Source organism: Ylistrum balloti, unplaced genomic scaffold (genome assembly GCF_031769215.1).
Source record: "Ylistrum balloti isolate Yb309-2 unplaced genomic scaffold, AGI_CSIRO_Ybal_v1 Utg371056, whole genome shotgun sequence".
Classification (NCBI taxonomy): Eukaryota; Metazoa; Mollusca; class Bivalvia; order Pectinida; family Pectinidae; genus Ylistrum; species Ylistrum balloti.
In genome coordinates, this window is record NW_026782584.1 from 8,003 (window position 1) to 22,350 (window position 14,348).

The 14,348-nt window shown below is 37.2% G+C and overlaps 2 protein-coding genes across 2 annotated transcripts; both read right to left on the reverse strand.

The window, feature by feature from the left end:
- Window positions 1-3,741: 3,741 nt before the first annotated feature.
- Window positions 3,742-6,410, reverse strand: LOC132560393 (carnosine synthase 1-like). The gene is made up of 2 exons (XM_060225061.1): window positions 6,276-6,410; window positions 3,742-4,965 (listed from the first exon to the last, which is right to left on the reverse strand). Exons 1-2 carry the CDS (start codon window positions 6,408-6,410, stop codon window positions 3,742-3,744), a joined length of 1,359 nt encoding a protein of 452 aa, XP_060081044.1.
- Window positions 6,411-11,551: 5,141 nt separating this feature from the next.
- Window positions 11,552-14,348, reverse strand: LOC132560394 (carnosine synthase 1-like). Its single transcript, XM_060225062.1, has 2 exons — window positions 14,214-14,348; window positions 11,552-12,775 (listed from the first exon to the last, which is right to left on the reverse strand). Exons 1-2 carry the CDS (start codon window positions 14,346-14,348, stop codon window positions 11,552-11,554), a joined length of 1,359 nt encoding a protein of 452 aa, XP_060081045.1.

Consider the following 14,348-nt stretch of genomic DNA (forward strand, 5'->3'; position numbering starts at 1 on the left):
AATTTTTGAAAAGTCTTTTTAAATTGTAATAAAATGCTACTCAAACCGTCATTTGTGTTATTAATATATTTTTTGCCTCTTATATATAAACATGAAAAACACATTCAAATCTCTCTTGTTTTAAGCCCAATGTTTGCAGATAGCTGGCTGTAAAATGTCCACAACTAACATTCAACATATTATAAACAACGCCAGTGTAAAATGATCCTTTTTATTTCATGTCAAAATATTGTTTAAACAATGAAAGCTATGTACCATTGAAACGTGAAACTGATTATCAACAAATTTTGTTCCGTAATGTCCAAGTTAGTAATTGCTCGATACATAAGTTCTAAAGGTCCAGATTCACGGACGTGGTTGGTGTAGGAATAAATTTGTAGTTTGTTTTATTTATGTTGGATCCGAGGGCTTCATACGTTTTATACTTGCTCCGTACTGTTAGGGCTGCGTCCGGCTGAAACCCTCTGAGTTGAAGCTTCCTACAGACGGTAGCTGTTTCAGGTGTATCATCTTCTGTGAAGGTAAACACCCAATATATCTAACACGATCTCCAATAAGTTCGATTATGTTATCTGCATGTTTCTTCGTGCGTGACTGGTCTGTGTAATAGTCATAATAAACGAAGGTATCCTCTTTGTCCGCCCTGAAATTTGAAGCTTCATGTGCCACCATTATTTCTGTAGAAGAGAAATTAAAGGTTTCGTTTCAGGAAGCGATATTCGTTAAGATAAGGTGTGTACTTCACACCAAAACATGCCAGAAAGAACGTAAAACGGTACAGAATTATGAAATTATGATATCACATTTCTCTGTGTATGAAAGAAAAAGAAACTCTACCCTTGGGCATTGTAGTCCCTTTTTTGTGGCCGAATTGATTATATATCGTGTCCAATGATATCAAAACAATCATTCTTGACAGAAATATATTGTTTTAAAATGTCTTTGTACGAACAAAAAATTAAAACCATATGCTACTCCTAAGTTAAAAACGCTGAAAATATTTTGGTCTTATTGAAAAATTAAACTCGACAAAGAATCTAGATGAAATATCATTTTGACCATCTGTTCATGGAAACAAATGCTTTCAACCCTACTGCTATTTTCGAAGTTTAAACTACTGTAAACCCTCCGGTAAGATAGCGAAAAGAAATAATTTTAATCAAATGCTGTAGTATAGTTATCGTATCTGACGATGATATACGATTGACATAGCTTCACCGTCTGTTAATTTTTGATAACGGAACAGTTTTTTATGTTCGAAGTGAAGAAATAATATACCGACGCTTAAAGACGCGACACATTTATAAGTGGTGGACCGGATCAGTACTCAGCATGTGGTATTTCGTAGTAGGCTTAAACCTGGAGTACACTGAAGTTATCAATGCGTTTCACGATGATAGAATATGTTCTATATACACGTCGTGTTTAAACTCCCATGTATATAAGATGAAAAGTCCCATATCATTCCTTAAAGCCCCAATAAACGTAAAATCCACTATTAAAAACAAACTTTATCTTATTTTCCCCGTAATATATGTAACAAAACAAATACTTCCCAATAATTAAAGAAAATAAAACTGACTGTTTTCAATTTAAATAAAAATTGAAAAAAATCGGGACCCACAATAATTCATACATTACCGCTCGTTGAGATGACATTGCGCATGCGCATATTCCGTGTGTGTAAACATAGCAGACACTGTACAGACGTTCACCAGTCGCTTCCTTTTTTCCAGTCATACATCAGCCTAGTTCTGAATTCTTACTTTATACCTGTGCGTCGTATCGTTTCTGAACTAATTATTCTTTATAATAATTTCCCAAAAAACCTGAATGTTTATCTCAGGAATACCTCAAGTCTACGACAAGACTTTGCAAACAATGTTTGTAAACAAAAACTTACCGTAGACATATCTGCATGTGCTTCCTCTTTAAGTAGAAATCTCAACTCTCGCGACATCAGGTTCGATGGCGGAGTGTTTAAAATGGAGTTGTGTTTACAAAGAGCGAGTTTCAACTGCTCATATATCAATACTTTATGCACAAAGTCATGGTAACTATTGTTTGAATAACTTAATTTTAACTACATCTCAATAACTATGTGTGATTCTACACTAAATATTTGGTGAATGTTACGTATATTGGGGCTTTAAGATCTACTGACATTTTACATACATGTATATTCGCTGATAGTTCATACCAACCATATGCATATTTTGTCTGCTGTAGTACACAACCTTCAAAAGATTACCTACTATAATAGAGATTTTGCACGATAGTTGAATTATAGGGGGTTAACCAAACTTTTGAAGGTATGACTGCATCTTTCATTGAACGGATGACATTTTACTGTTTGTATGTGCATGTTTTCTTCTTTTTATTCAATCGGCAGGTTTATCTGTTTTTTTCTTTTTCTTAATCTCGTAAATGGCTGAAAATAAAACTCTTCGGAAATAAATAATAAAAAACAACAAAAAATACAATGAATAGATCCATGAAAAATAAGGGAACTCTTTGGGTATATATATATATTTCATTCTATCGTTCCAGGTACTTTAATATTGATATTTTGGAGAGGTTCTAGGTTCTATTTTTCAATATTTTTCAGCATTAAATTACATCTTCTATGTCTTTTTGAATATCCAAAAAGGAAGACAAAGTCTATGGATATATCACTCTTAACCTTAGATATAACCTTACTGATCCCTTCCTTTCCGGATGTTTCCTTTTTTTTTAATGAATTATTGTGAACAAATTATTTATGTTATAATGTAATAACATACAGATCTAGCCAATGAAAATAGACCGACTTGCACAAGTTTCCATTCCGTTTGGGATTTAAGAAACAAATATCAAAATCTTCAGCCTTCGGTGAGTTTTGTGAATTTCATAATGAAACTACGAATGAATGATACGTAAATTGAGATTCCGAAGTCATTGTAGCTGTAACTGTTTATTCGGTAATGCCTGATATGTTTACCTTGATCTTTACGTCTGTAAAAATGTTCCACACTCCGTCCCGCACTTGAATTTGATCCAATGACTAGGATAGTCCCGTCTCTTAGTTTTCCCCTGACTTGGTCTGTATATGCCACACCTTTCTGTTCGTCCATTTCTGAAGCGGCATGTGTGACCTCTGACCTAACATCTGAATGTCACGTGATTCACTAGCACTTCAAGCATATTTACATTTCGCAATGTTTTTTTTTGCTTCAACTTCTTTGTTTTTGTTATCACAAGAAAGCGGTTTCTTACTGATTCAATCATGAATAAAAATCCTTTAATACTTGAACGTAAAAAAATAAAACTAGTGTTCTGTCGGATTCATGGCGATATGCCTTAGCATTACAGTGAAAAACAGTCGACAAGCAGTATAAGAAGATTAAATGTGAAATCTGGTAGTCTGGTGAAAAGTAGTAGAAAGTGAACGTTTTGTAGGTTAAGGAGAAAATCTGATAGTTTGGTGAAAAGTAGTAGAAAGTGAACTTTTTGTAGGTCAAGGTGAAATCTGGTTGTCTTGTTTTATAATTATTTTGACCCCGGTATATGAAGCTACATATATATAATAGACGTCTTTTAAAACATTAACGCAATATACGAGTTTTTGTCTTTATTCACGGTTACCATGTATCCCTTTGTTTATTCAATATTTGGTCTACACATACATTAATGTCTTCTAATATGTTTAGTTTATTTGTTGAACATAAGTTCTTAGAATATTGATATAGAAACATGTCATTTTTATGACCACAAACTTGTTAATTGTTCAATGTCAAACTCTTCCTCTGAAAACCCGAGGTTTCTGTAAATTTTTATCGCATCTTGTCTCGCACCTTTCATGCTTGTGCTGTTGAGCGCAACTAGGTGACAGAAAGTTTGGAGAAATTCCTCATCACATTGTGGGTCTACATTCTCGTGTCGCGTTTCAAGGATTATTTGTTTTGCTTCAGTCAGGATTTTCAGCTTTTGTTTGACGTCCTCTTTGAGAAACTGTTTTCCGTGATACTTACTGAAAAGGAATATTCCAACAGCAAAATATCTCGTAGGTAAAGATGGAAAATAGGGCTTGATTCCACAAGCAATGGCAGCTGCAATTTCCCATATCAGAACGCCATATGTAGTTTTGTAGACAATACATCTGCAGTAACTACCGGTTCTACCGTTGATCTCCACAAGTTTTAGACCGGCTTTTGTCATTTTAAATTCTGAGTTGAAGACTCCATTCAGTAACCCAACTTTACAACAGCATTGATGCGCAGCTGTCTTCAGTTGATCTTGTAGCTCTTCGCAAAGACTGGAAGGTATGCATATACTGGTGCAGGCAAATGTATCGGGGAGGTATCGACCAATGTCGGCAACGAAAGCAGCGATAAGTTCACCATCATATATAATCACATCAACTTCATAGGAAGGACCTTCAAGACGTTCCATCAGGACCATTGACGTTCCATATGGTTCAGCATAAGAAGAGGCTTCAAAGCTTTTCTGAATTCTTTTAAACTGCAGAATACAGTCGTCTTCAGACATTACCTTCACGACTCCCCAGGAACTTACAGCGTGTTCAGGCTTCAAAATGGCAGGGTAGACTATGTTCTTTGCTTCTTTAATGTCCTCCTCATTTTGAATACGGTAAGAAACGGGTGAATACTCTTCCGTTTTGTATTTAGTATTATTTGTTTTTGATCTGAGGGCTTCATAAGTTTTATACTTGCTCCGCACTGTTAGGCCTGCGTCCGGATGAAACCCTCTGAGTTGAAGCTTCCTACAGACGGTAGCTGTTATAGGCGTATCATCTTCTGTGAAGGTAAAACACCCATCAATATCTCTAACACGATCTCCAAGAAGTTCGATTATGTTATCTGCATGTTTCTCCATGTCTGACTTTCCTGCGTAATAGTCATACCAAATGAAGGTATCCACTTTGTCCATCCCGAAATTCGAAGCTTCATTTGCCACCAATATGATCTGCAGTAAAGAAATTCAAGATGAAGATGAATTTTAATTTTAATTTAAATCGTTTTCTTTAAAAATGGTGTGTAGGTCATGTCAGAACACTAAAAAATGACATCGAAATGTTGAAATTTCTTTATAGTTAAGCAATTTATTAGCATTATATAAAAAAAAGTTTCGTTCATAACTCACAGCCCTATAGCATTGGCTCTTTTACACAACGCAATGATAAATCCATTTTCATTCAAAAGGGGAAAATCCCTAAACATAAACTCAATTATTTTTTCCAGGATTTATTGGAGACGTTTAGAGTAGTTTAAATGAGAATTTGTAATTGTTTGGAAAGAAAGTTTAAGAAATAAATTCTTGCAAAACATTTAAAAAGTATTGGAAATAGGTTCCCTTTTCACACCAAATGTAGTAATTTTTACGATGTTTATTTATTCGCTTTATGTAGTCCAGCCATTGAGGTGGAGAATGAATTTTTCAGTTTTCAGTATGTACGCATTAAAATTGGTTAAGGGAAATTGATTTCACTCTAAGCATACGTTGTATCTATAGACTGGCATATCTCATTGATTGAATTTTAGTGCTGTAGAATGTCATTACTGTTGTGGTAGGGAACTTCGGTTTTCATTAGATGTGGATGAATATGCTTCTCTCAAATCGAAGAAATAAATAATAGATTCATGTTGGTCTATGGGGACTATACACTAATCGTATCTTTAGAGAGCTACGCATCCTGTACATATCTAGTACCACAACTATTTTTGTGGTTTATGTGCCGAAAGGTATTACTTATTATGTATAAGTAACGTCCAGATACTGTATTGTATCTACTGTGCCGAATCAGAGCCCAGTGATCCGGTTCGGGTTTCATTACGGTTTTAATCAGTATTACTGAATATGAAGAGATACTTTAACAATGTCGATAGATACCCGTTGACGCCGTTTCAGCCTTCTTGTGCTTGCGAGTTTGTCAACTTAAAGGGCCTACTGTTTGCAGTCAATATTTTTGACATGTTAATCAAGATGTTCGATACACATTGATATATATATAAACTAATATGAATATATAATTTTTTGAAATATATACTTTGGCTTTATTCATTTTACAACAATTGCTATGCAAGCATATCGCTTATATCGATTGGTCATACGCGCAGGGCCCTGCCGTGGGTGAATCTCGAGTACACTGTCAAATGTTGTCGCTTTATTTTCATATGAAATGGGAACGAAACAGGATGTTACCTGTAGATATATATGTTAATATTTCAATCTTATTGTGAATGCAAATGTATAGTTGATTATGCCTGATAGCTTACCTGGATTTTATCTTCTATGAAAATGTCCCACACCTTTCGTGCACCACTTTTACTAGACCCGATCACCAGAATCGTCTTGCCTGCTAGGTTTTCCCTTACTTGATACGGGTATGTAACACACCCCTGTCCGGCCATTTTTGTACTGGTTGTTTTTCTATACACTACCTTTTAAATACCACGTTATCTGTTATGATGTCACTCTTAGATGATCGATTTTTATTTCCGAATTGTATCGTGCACCAGCTGCTGCACCTTAAAATAGATGAAGCATTTAAATTTTTTAATGAGCAGTTACTAAGCTCCTACCTGTGTAACATGCTTTTACTTAGCGTTGCTGTATATGTATAAATAACTCCGCACACGGTTAGAACTGAAATATACTGTATATTGTGGTCAATGATTTAAATATGTGACGTTGTACATATTTAGTGGTTGCAGTTTGTACTTATCCCATTATCCGTATATATACTAAACAAAAAAAGAAAGGTAACAATACTTTATTCTGTGATTAATTAATTAACCCCTTCATAAATCCTTACCAATCATGTACGAATAAAGTAATTGGTCAATTCTGATAAAACTGCAGTCATGGTTCATTATAAAACTTTGCGTTCAGTTAATTTATTCGACTGTAAAAGACGGTGGGGTCAATTTCATAGGTAACACCATAAGTAACAGGTATGGCTACAGTTTGCGAAGTAAACAGCATTGCAGCGTCGTCGCATGGTCCTCGTAAACCGGCGGATAATTCGAGGAGAGATGTTGTTCCATTCAGCGATCAAGGCTTGGACCAGCTGCTGCAAGTTTGACGGCTGCTTTTGACGTTCTCTCACGCGTTGCCCAAGAACATCCCAGACGTGCTCAATCGGTGACAAATCAGGTGATTTAGATGGCCAATCTAACACCTGTACGTTATTCTGCTGCAAGAAACTTCTGCTGACGCGAATGGTGTGCGCTGGTGCGTTATCCTGTTGAAAAATGCGCCAACGGCATGGCGTCTTAAGAATGGCAGAACCACTGGTCTTAAAATTTCGTCCCGATATCGAATGCCGGTTAAATTGCCATTTAACACAACAAGCCTGGTACGAGTCCCCCCACAAATACCACTCCAAACCATTACACTTCCGCCGCCAAAGCGGTCCCTTTCTGCGACGCAGCATTTCACAAAACGCTCCCCTCGTCGCCTCCACACTCTGCGCCTTCCGTTACCATGTTGCAGACAAAACCTGGACTCAATCTGAAAACAGAACATTGTTCTATTCTCGTAAGGCCCAACGGTGTTGAACTCGGTGACGTCGCAACAAATTGGGTCCAGTGTAGGGACGCCGCGCTTTCAATTGGTAGGCCCTCAACCTGTTGCGGACTGTTTGGGGAGACACACGACGCCCAAACAATGTCCCTGTAGTCTCTACTGCGGCTACGAATCGATTGTACAAGTTATCAATCGTATACGACGGTCATCCCTGGCGGTAGTTTTACGGGGTCGGCCGCTTCGGGGACGATCGGATGTTGACTCCGTTTGGTTTATACGACTTACCAACTGGCAAATTGTCTTAACACTGCAACCAAAATGCCGTGCAGCTGGACGGCGAGACTCCCCAGCCTGGATAATGCCTACAGCCCTCTCTCTCTGTACTTGTGACAGCCGGGGCATAATGATTAAGTTGATAGATAGCAAGATTCGGTGATTTCTAAGTCCTAAGGATCTAAGGAACAGTTGTCAGTTTGAAGGTTTATGAAATTCAAGCGAAGATACAAGTTAGTCGCAGAAAACCTCGTGCAGCTCTATCGCAGACTTTCACGCTTGAATGATTTTGGTAACCCCCTTGGATTTCGTAATGTAAAACATTACCATTTTCTAATATTGCACAACGTCATTTTGTTTTCACTCATTTACAGGTATTCGCCAAGGAAACATGTTAAGCTATCTTTTTTTGTTGAGTATATTTGCTGCGATAGTAAAGTAAGTTACTAGCTACCATTAAGTATACAGGGATCCACGTAAAACTTGGTATTGACCCCACGGCACGTTACAAAATAATGGTAGCAGCGTTGCGGGATCACTGTAAGGTTTTGGCTTACTTATACTACAACAGTGTTAAACATTGTCTGCTTGAAATATAGTATCTGATCAGTTGTGATCATACAATGTTATCTCAGTATACCTATGATATTAGTCGTAATTTGATGGATACTATTTGTGATCAAAATTCTGAGGTCGATGGTACAGAGGTGAATGTTTCGAGTAATGTCAAGTAACACAACACGTATGTGGGACTCTGGTATCATGACTGTGCCCAATTCTGAGACTCGGAACACAGGCTCAGTGTATGGTTTAACTTAATTAGGTACTAGCAGTGTGGGAATGTCAGCAGAGAGCAAGCGTGTTTTAAGTAGAGCATCAGACAACATAATCGGTAATGACAGGTCGGAACACTTGCAAAGCCATTATGATTACCCAGATCATGTGACTTATAGAAAAAGTAAAGGACAGCGGAACAGAGGGATACAGTCACACAGGGAAGATGAATGAAATTTAATATAGTTAAAACCGCTACATACGATGGCACCATGGATTATAAATCCGTTTTGAGGCATATGCGAGGATTGATAATGAATAGTTGGTTTGATAATGAGAACTACATGACTTATGACTCCTTTATTACCTCATTAGAGGAGAACTTTTCTTATCAAACAGAGATATATAGAGTACAGCTACTTGAGAGAAGGCAAAAGGCATGAGAGACATGCGAAGCCTAGCCTATCAAGCAATTATTAAGAAGGGCCCCGGGTAATCTTGGGTCTTAGGTAGATGATGGCATGCTTAAGAGAAAAATGATACAGAAATCGCCAAGTCCATGGACTTCGGCTATCGTGCTTGTCTATAAAAATGAAGGTGCGATTAATTTCTGCGTTGACCATCGACAGCTACAGTTAGTAAGCATCCATGACGTCTAAACCTACCCAGGATAGACGAAACTGCTTCTCGACACTAGATCTGAATTCAGGTTACTTGCTTGTTGAGGTAGAAGTAAAGAAATCTTCAAGTTTACGGAGTTCGGGTATCGTACCTGTCAGGAAGAAAATTGATGTAATGAGGTTGACTATCAACAGCTAAACGCAGTAAGCATCGATGACGCCTATCCCCTACCAAGGAAAGACGAAATACTATATCAGTAAGCAGGCTGTTCTTGGTTCTTGACACTAGATCTGATTTCTGGTTACTTTCAGGTTGAGATTGAGCCAGATGATCAACAAAAGATTGCATGAGTTTCGAGTGATGTCTTTTAGGTTTGCATCGGCACCTGCTACCCTTGAGGTACATGGAAGCAGTCCTATCTGGTCTGTATTGGCAGATATATCTCAACTACCTCGATGATATGATCGTAATTGGTAGACCGTTTAAGGAAATTTGGACAACCTCCTGAAAGTGTTTGCATAACTCGTGCCGGCGGGATTGAAATTAAAGGCAAGAAAATGACACCTATGCAAGGAAGATGTGTTGTAACTAGGTCATATGGTTTCAGAGCAAGGCATAGCCACATATCCTAGTAAAACTACAGCAGTCGAGCAATGGCCTATCCTTCACAATGTGAAAGAGTTGGGATTCTGTAGCTATTATAGGATGTTTATAAGGAACTTCGCTTAAATTGCCAAATATCTTCATATGTTGACAGAAAAGGGCCGAGAGTTTAAATGGACATTACATGTCATCAGGCACTTGAGCAGTTGAAAGAGACATTAGTAAAACACATGTGTTGTCTCATCCGGATTTCACAAAGGAATTTATCCTTGATACCGATGCTAGCCACGAAGCCATTGGGGTAGTACTTTCTCGGGTGATAGGTGGCGTCGCACTATGACTAAAGCAGAGAGGAAATACTTCGTTGCCGGGAAAGAGTTACTTGCTGTGGTGCATTTGAAAAAGTACATAAAGCACTATTTGTATGCCAAATATTCATGGGCCATAGTTCATTGCATTGGCTTCTGTTTTGTAATGACCTGAGGGACAAATAGCCTGGTGGTTTCAAGAGCTGAACTCGTATGACATGAACTTTGTACACCGACCTGGGGCTCAGCATCAGCATGCCGATGCTTTGATCAGAAGATCTTGCAGACAAGGAAGAAGCTTTGACAAATAATGGGAAACCAGTAGACTGAAGGCAAAACATATATGTAACAAATGTTACCTAACAGCTTAGATGTAGTCTTAAGGGAGTCATACACGTAGGCCGTTAGCAAAGAAGGCAGCCGCAAGTCCTGTAGGGGAAAAAGTGAGCTATAGGGATACCGCGGTTTACCAAATTTGATAAGAAGACTTCTTCGGAATGGGGACATGTATTGTATAAATGGTGTGTCTCAAAGGGAGGAATTTTGCTAGATCTTAAACATCCTATTCCTCCTGTAAGAATGATTTGAAATCTTATGATAACAGTTGACAAACACTGACTATTATGATAATGTTTTTGAAGAGTTAGACGATTATATGATTAATAAGTATAAAAGATGAAGGAATATATCTTTGTTAAACAATATTTGCTACCAAGCATAAGAAAATGAAATAAAAGCAAAAAACCAACAATAAGGAATATGAAAAGTTTATTTGGTATCAAAACAAAAACAATCAATGATTACTTTGACATATTTTAATCAAATTGAAGCCGAGAGTTCATTCCTATATGTTATAAGGTAAAACTGGTCATCTTGTTGCCATATCCTGGTGAATTCACAGCCCAGTTAATTAGTTATTATCCTGTCAAGACCAGTAATCCCCTCCATCAGGCGAAGAAAATGTTTGTATTTGGGTAGGCCAATGCATGTGGGACTAACAGAGATGCTTGATGTGATGATAATTGCATTTAATAAACACTTCATATTTAATTTAAAACGATTTTTATTTCTAAAATAACATCGAGAAAGGTGAAAAATAGTTGCCATTACCGAAGTGCGTACAGAGTGAAAATCGCAAAACGAACGAAATTGTATAGAATGAAATTATTTTCAGATACAGAAAAAGTTGTCAATTATATGTAGTTTGATGTCCATTAAACAATATAAGTTAAAGTAAGGGGTGTGCTAAATATGACTTCGATCCCAGATTCCATTTTCAACGATACATCTCTTGTGATAGCCAGATTCACGTCGTTTTGAAAAAAGATGTTTTTGTGCAGTCATCATTAGTAACTCCACAAAATAATGTTATCATCATGACATGTCGAACAAGTTGCTACGCTTCATTGAATTTCCCGGAAGCTTAAGTCGACGAGACAGTAAAATTACACCCACATACTGGTGAATCGTTCTAGGTTATACTCTTTCTCTGTGAACCCGAGGTCTTTGTAGAGCTGTATCAGTGCTTGTCTCGCTCGCTGTATACTTGTGTAGTCGAGTACAACTAAATGGCAAAACGGTTCAGCAAACTCCTTCTCACAATCTTCCTCTGCTGTTTCAGTTCGCATTGCCATCAGAATATCTTTAGCTTCAGCCATAGAACTAAGCTTTTGATGGACGTCCTCTTTCAGAAACTGTTTAGCATGGAATTTATTGAATAGATACACTCCAACAGCAAAGCATCTCGGGAGTGCATCTGGAAAACGAGGCTTGATTCCACAGGCAATTGTGGCTGCGACTTCCCATAAGTTAACGCCATGTACAGTCTCATAGACAATACATCTCCGATAACAGCCAACTCTTCCATTGATTTCAACGAGTTTTAGACCGGATTTCGTCATTTTTAATTCTGTGTTGAAAACTCCGTTAAGTAAACCGACTTTACAACAGGAATGATGTGCAGCTGTAGTCAGTTGATCCCTGAGTTTCGCTGATAGATTAGAAGGTATACAGGTGGTGGTATCATTAAACACGTTTGGAAGATAAAGACCTATGTCAGTTATGAAAGCGGCCATAAGCTCACCATCATAAATGGCCAGGTCAACGTTGTAGGAAGGACCTTCGAGAAGTTCCATCAAGACCATCGATTTACCAAACCTTTCCCCAAAGGAAGAAACGCTGAAAATGCTTTGAATTCTTTTGTATTGTTGTTCGCAATCCTCCTCAGATATCACCTTCACGACTCCCCAGGAACCTGCGTCTTGTTCGGGTTTCAAAATGGCAGGGTAGATAATCTTCTTTGCTTCTTTGATGTCCTCCTCACTTTGAATACGGTAAGAAACGGGTGAATACTCTTCCGTCTTGTATTTTGTTTTATTTATGTTGGATCTGAGGGCTTCATACGTTTTATACTTGCTCCGTACTGTTAGGGCTGCGTCCGGATGAAACCCTCTGAGTTGAAGCTTCCTGCAGATGATAGCAGTTATTGGTGTTTCCTGTTCTGTGAAGGTAAAACACCCGTCAATATCTCTAACACGATCTCCAAGAAGTTCGATTATATTATCTGCATGTTTCCCCATGTCTGACTTTTCTGTGTAATAGTCATAATAGATACATGTATCAACTTTGTCTGCCCCGAAATTTGAAGCCTGAGGTGCCACCATTATGACCTGTAGAAAAGAAATTCAACGTATAACTTTTTATCGGCAGACAGTTTTCTTTAAAACATGGTGAGCAGATTAATAATAAATTGAAAGTTTCTTTGAAATATTGAATACTTATATTTGGTAAAGCCAATTAATGTGTTAAAATTATTAAATATAATGCTTTCTTGTGAATACAAATAAAAATACAATAATTTTGTCTCTAACTTAATGTACTCCATTTTCACTCTGGGGGACGATTTAATAATATTAGTAGATCATGGTATATATTATCTGTTAAACGATATAATTCAAATGTTTGTTGGGGAAAAGCATCCACAAAGTAAACGCAATATTGAATTTTGAGCATTTTACAGTTTAAAGCGGAGTGAAATCTTCCTTGTGAACAGGTAATGAAAACATTTTACTCTGAAGTTACACTACATCATGAATCTGTACACAAGTGAGAAAAAACTCCTCTTTTCACACAACATGTAGTATATATTTTTTTACTGCATTTGCAGCTGTTATCACCGTGATATAAATGCTAGATATAACATAGCAATTCAAGCGATTGCTTCAGTGTCGATGCGTGTGATATTAACTTGTCTAAAGCTCAGTGTTTTCAGTAAATGTCGTAGCTAGAAATTAGCAGGCCTCATCCATTGACGTGTAGAAAATGAAAAACAAAACTTCTGAAGCAGAACGTTTCACGGGAGAATGATCGAAATAGATAAAAATGGACAAATGAATCATTACCACAATTAAGCACTATGGCTATGATCAATGAAACATATTTACAGAGCTTCACAGTCCATGATGTTCTAGAATCTCACCTATGCCTGTAATGGCCTGAAGGTTTAGTGTGGCCATTCATACAATCATGAATAGCTGAACGGATCAAAGTATTAAGTGATCACAACATGTTTTCTCGTAATTCTGACGACACTAGTAGTGACAGCGGTGCTTTTGACAATCCTGCAACAGGTTTTTAAATCAGCAAACGCAAGTTAGAATGTCCCACTTCGTTTATTGCCCTTTTCCCACATTTTTTGTCGTATCTTTAGTAACACACTCTTGTATTTGTCATAGTTATATTTCGTTACCAGTAAGTATAAATAATTTGAATATTTCATAGTGATCTCATTGAAAAATATTCATTTTTTATGTGCGATGTGAAGCTGAACGTATTTAATGCACGTTAGTTTGCCTGTTGGTTCCATTGTTATATACCTTGGCCTCATTTGAGAACGTGACATAGCTTATCTAAAAATAGATACATGGAAAATAAATAATTGAGAGAAATATTAGCTTTTGCTTTTGGGAAATTTTGTACAGTCTAACCTCGATTTCTGACAGTCACAAAATTGTTCATGTCTTGCGAGTTTGAAAATTCTCATTTGAAATGGATGATACGAACGTTAAATATTTCAATAGCATGATGTCTTCAAATGTTGTTACTTACCTTGAGTTTTACCTGAGTAAAAATGTCCCACACCTTTCGTGCGCCACTGTTACTAGATCCGATCACAAGAATCGTCTTGCCATCCAGTTTTTCCCTCACTTGATTCGGGTATACAATATACTCCTGTCCGGCCAT

Bases quoted from the DNA above. Each gene is read 5' to 3' on its own strand.
- LOC132560393 (XM_060225061.1), bottom strand. From the start codon at position 6,410: ATGGCCGGACAGGGGTGTGTTACATACCCGTATCAAGTAAGGGAAAAC. The intron at 4,966-6,275 runs GTAAGCTATCAG...TCTTTACTGCAG, and splicing joins TCATAGAAGATAAAATCCAG to ATCATATTGGTGGCAAATGA.
- LOC132560394 (XM_060225062.1), bottom strand. From the start codon at position 14,348: ATGGCCGGACAGGAGTATATTGTATACCCGAATCAAGTGAGGGAAAAA. The intron at 12,776-14,213 runs GTAAGTAACAAC...TCTTTTCTACAG, and splicing joins TTACTCAGGTAAAACTCAAG to GTCATAATGGTGGCACCTCA.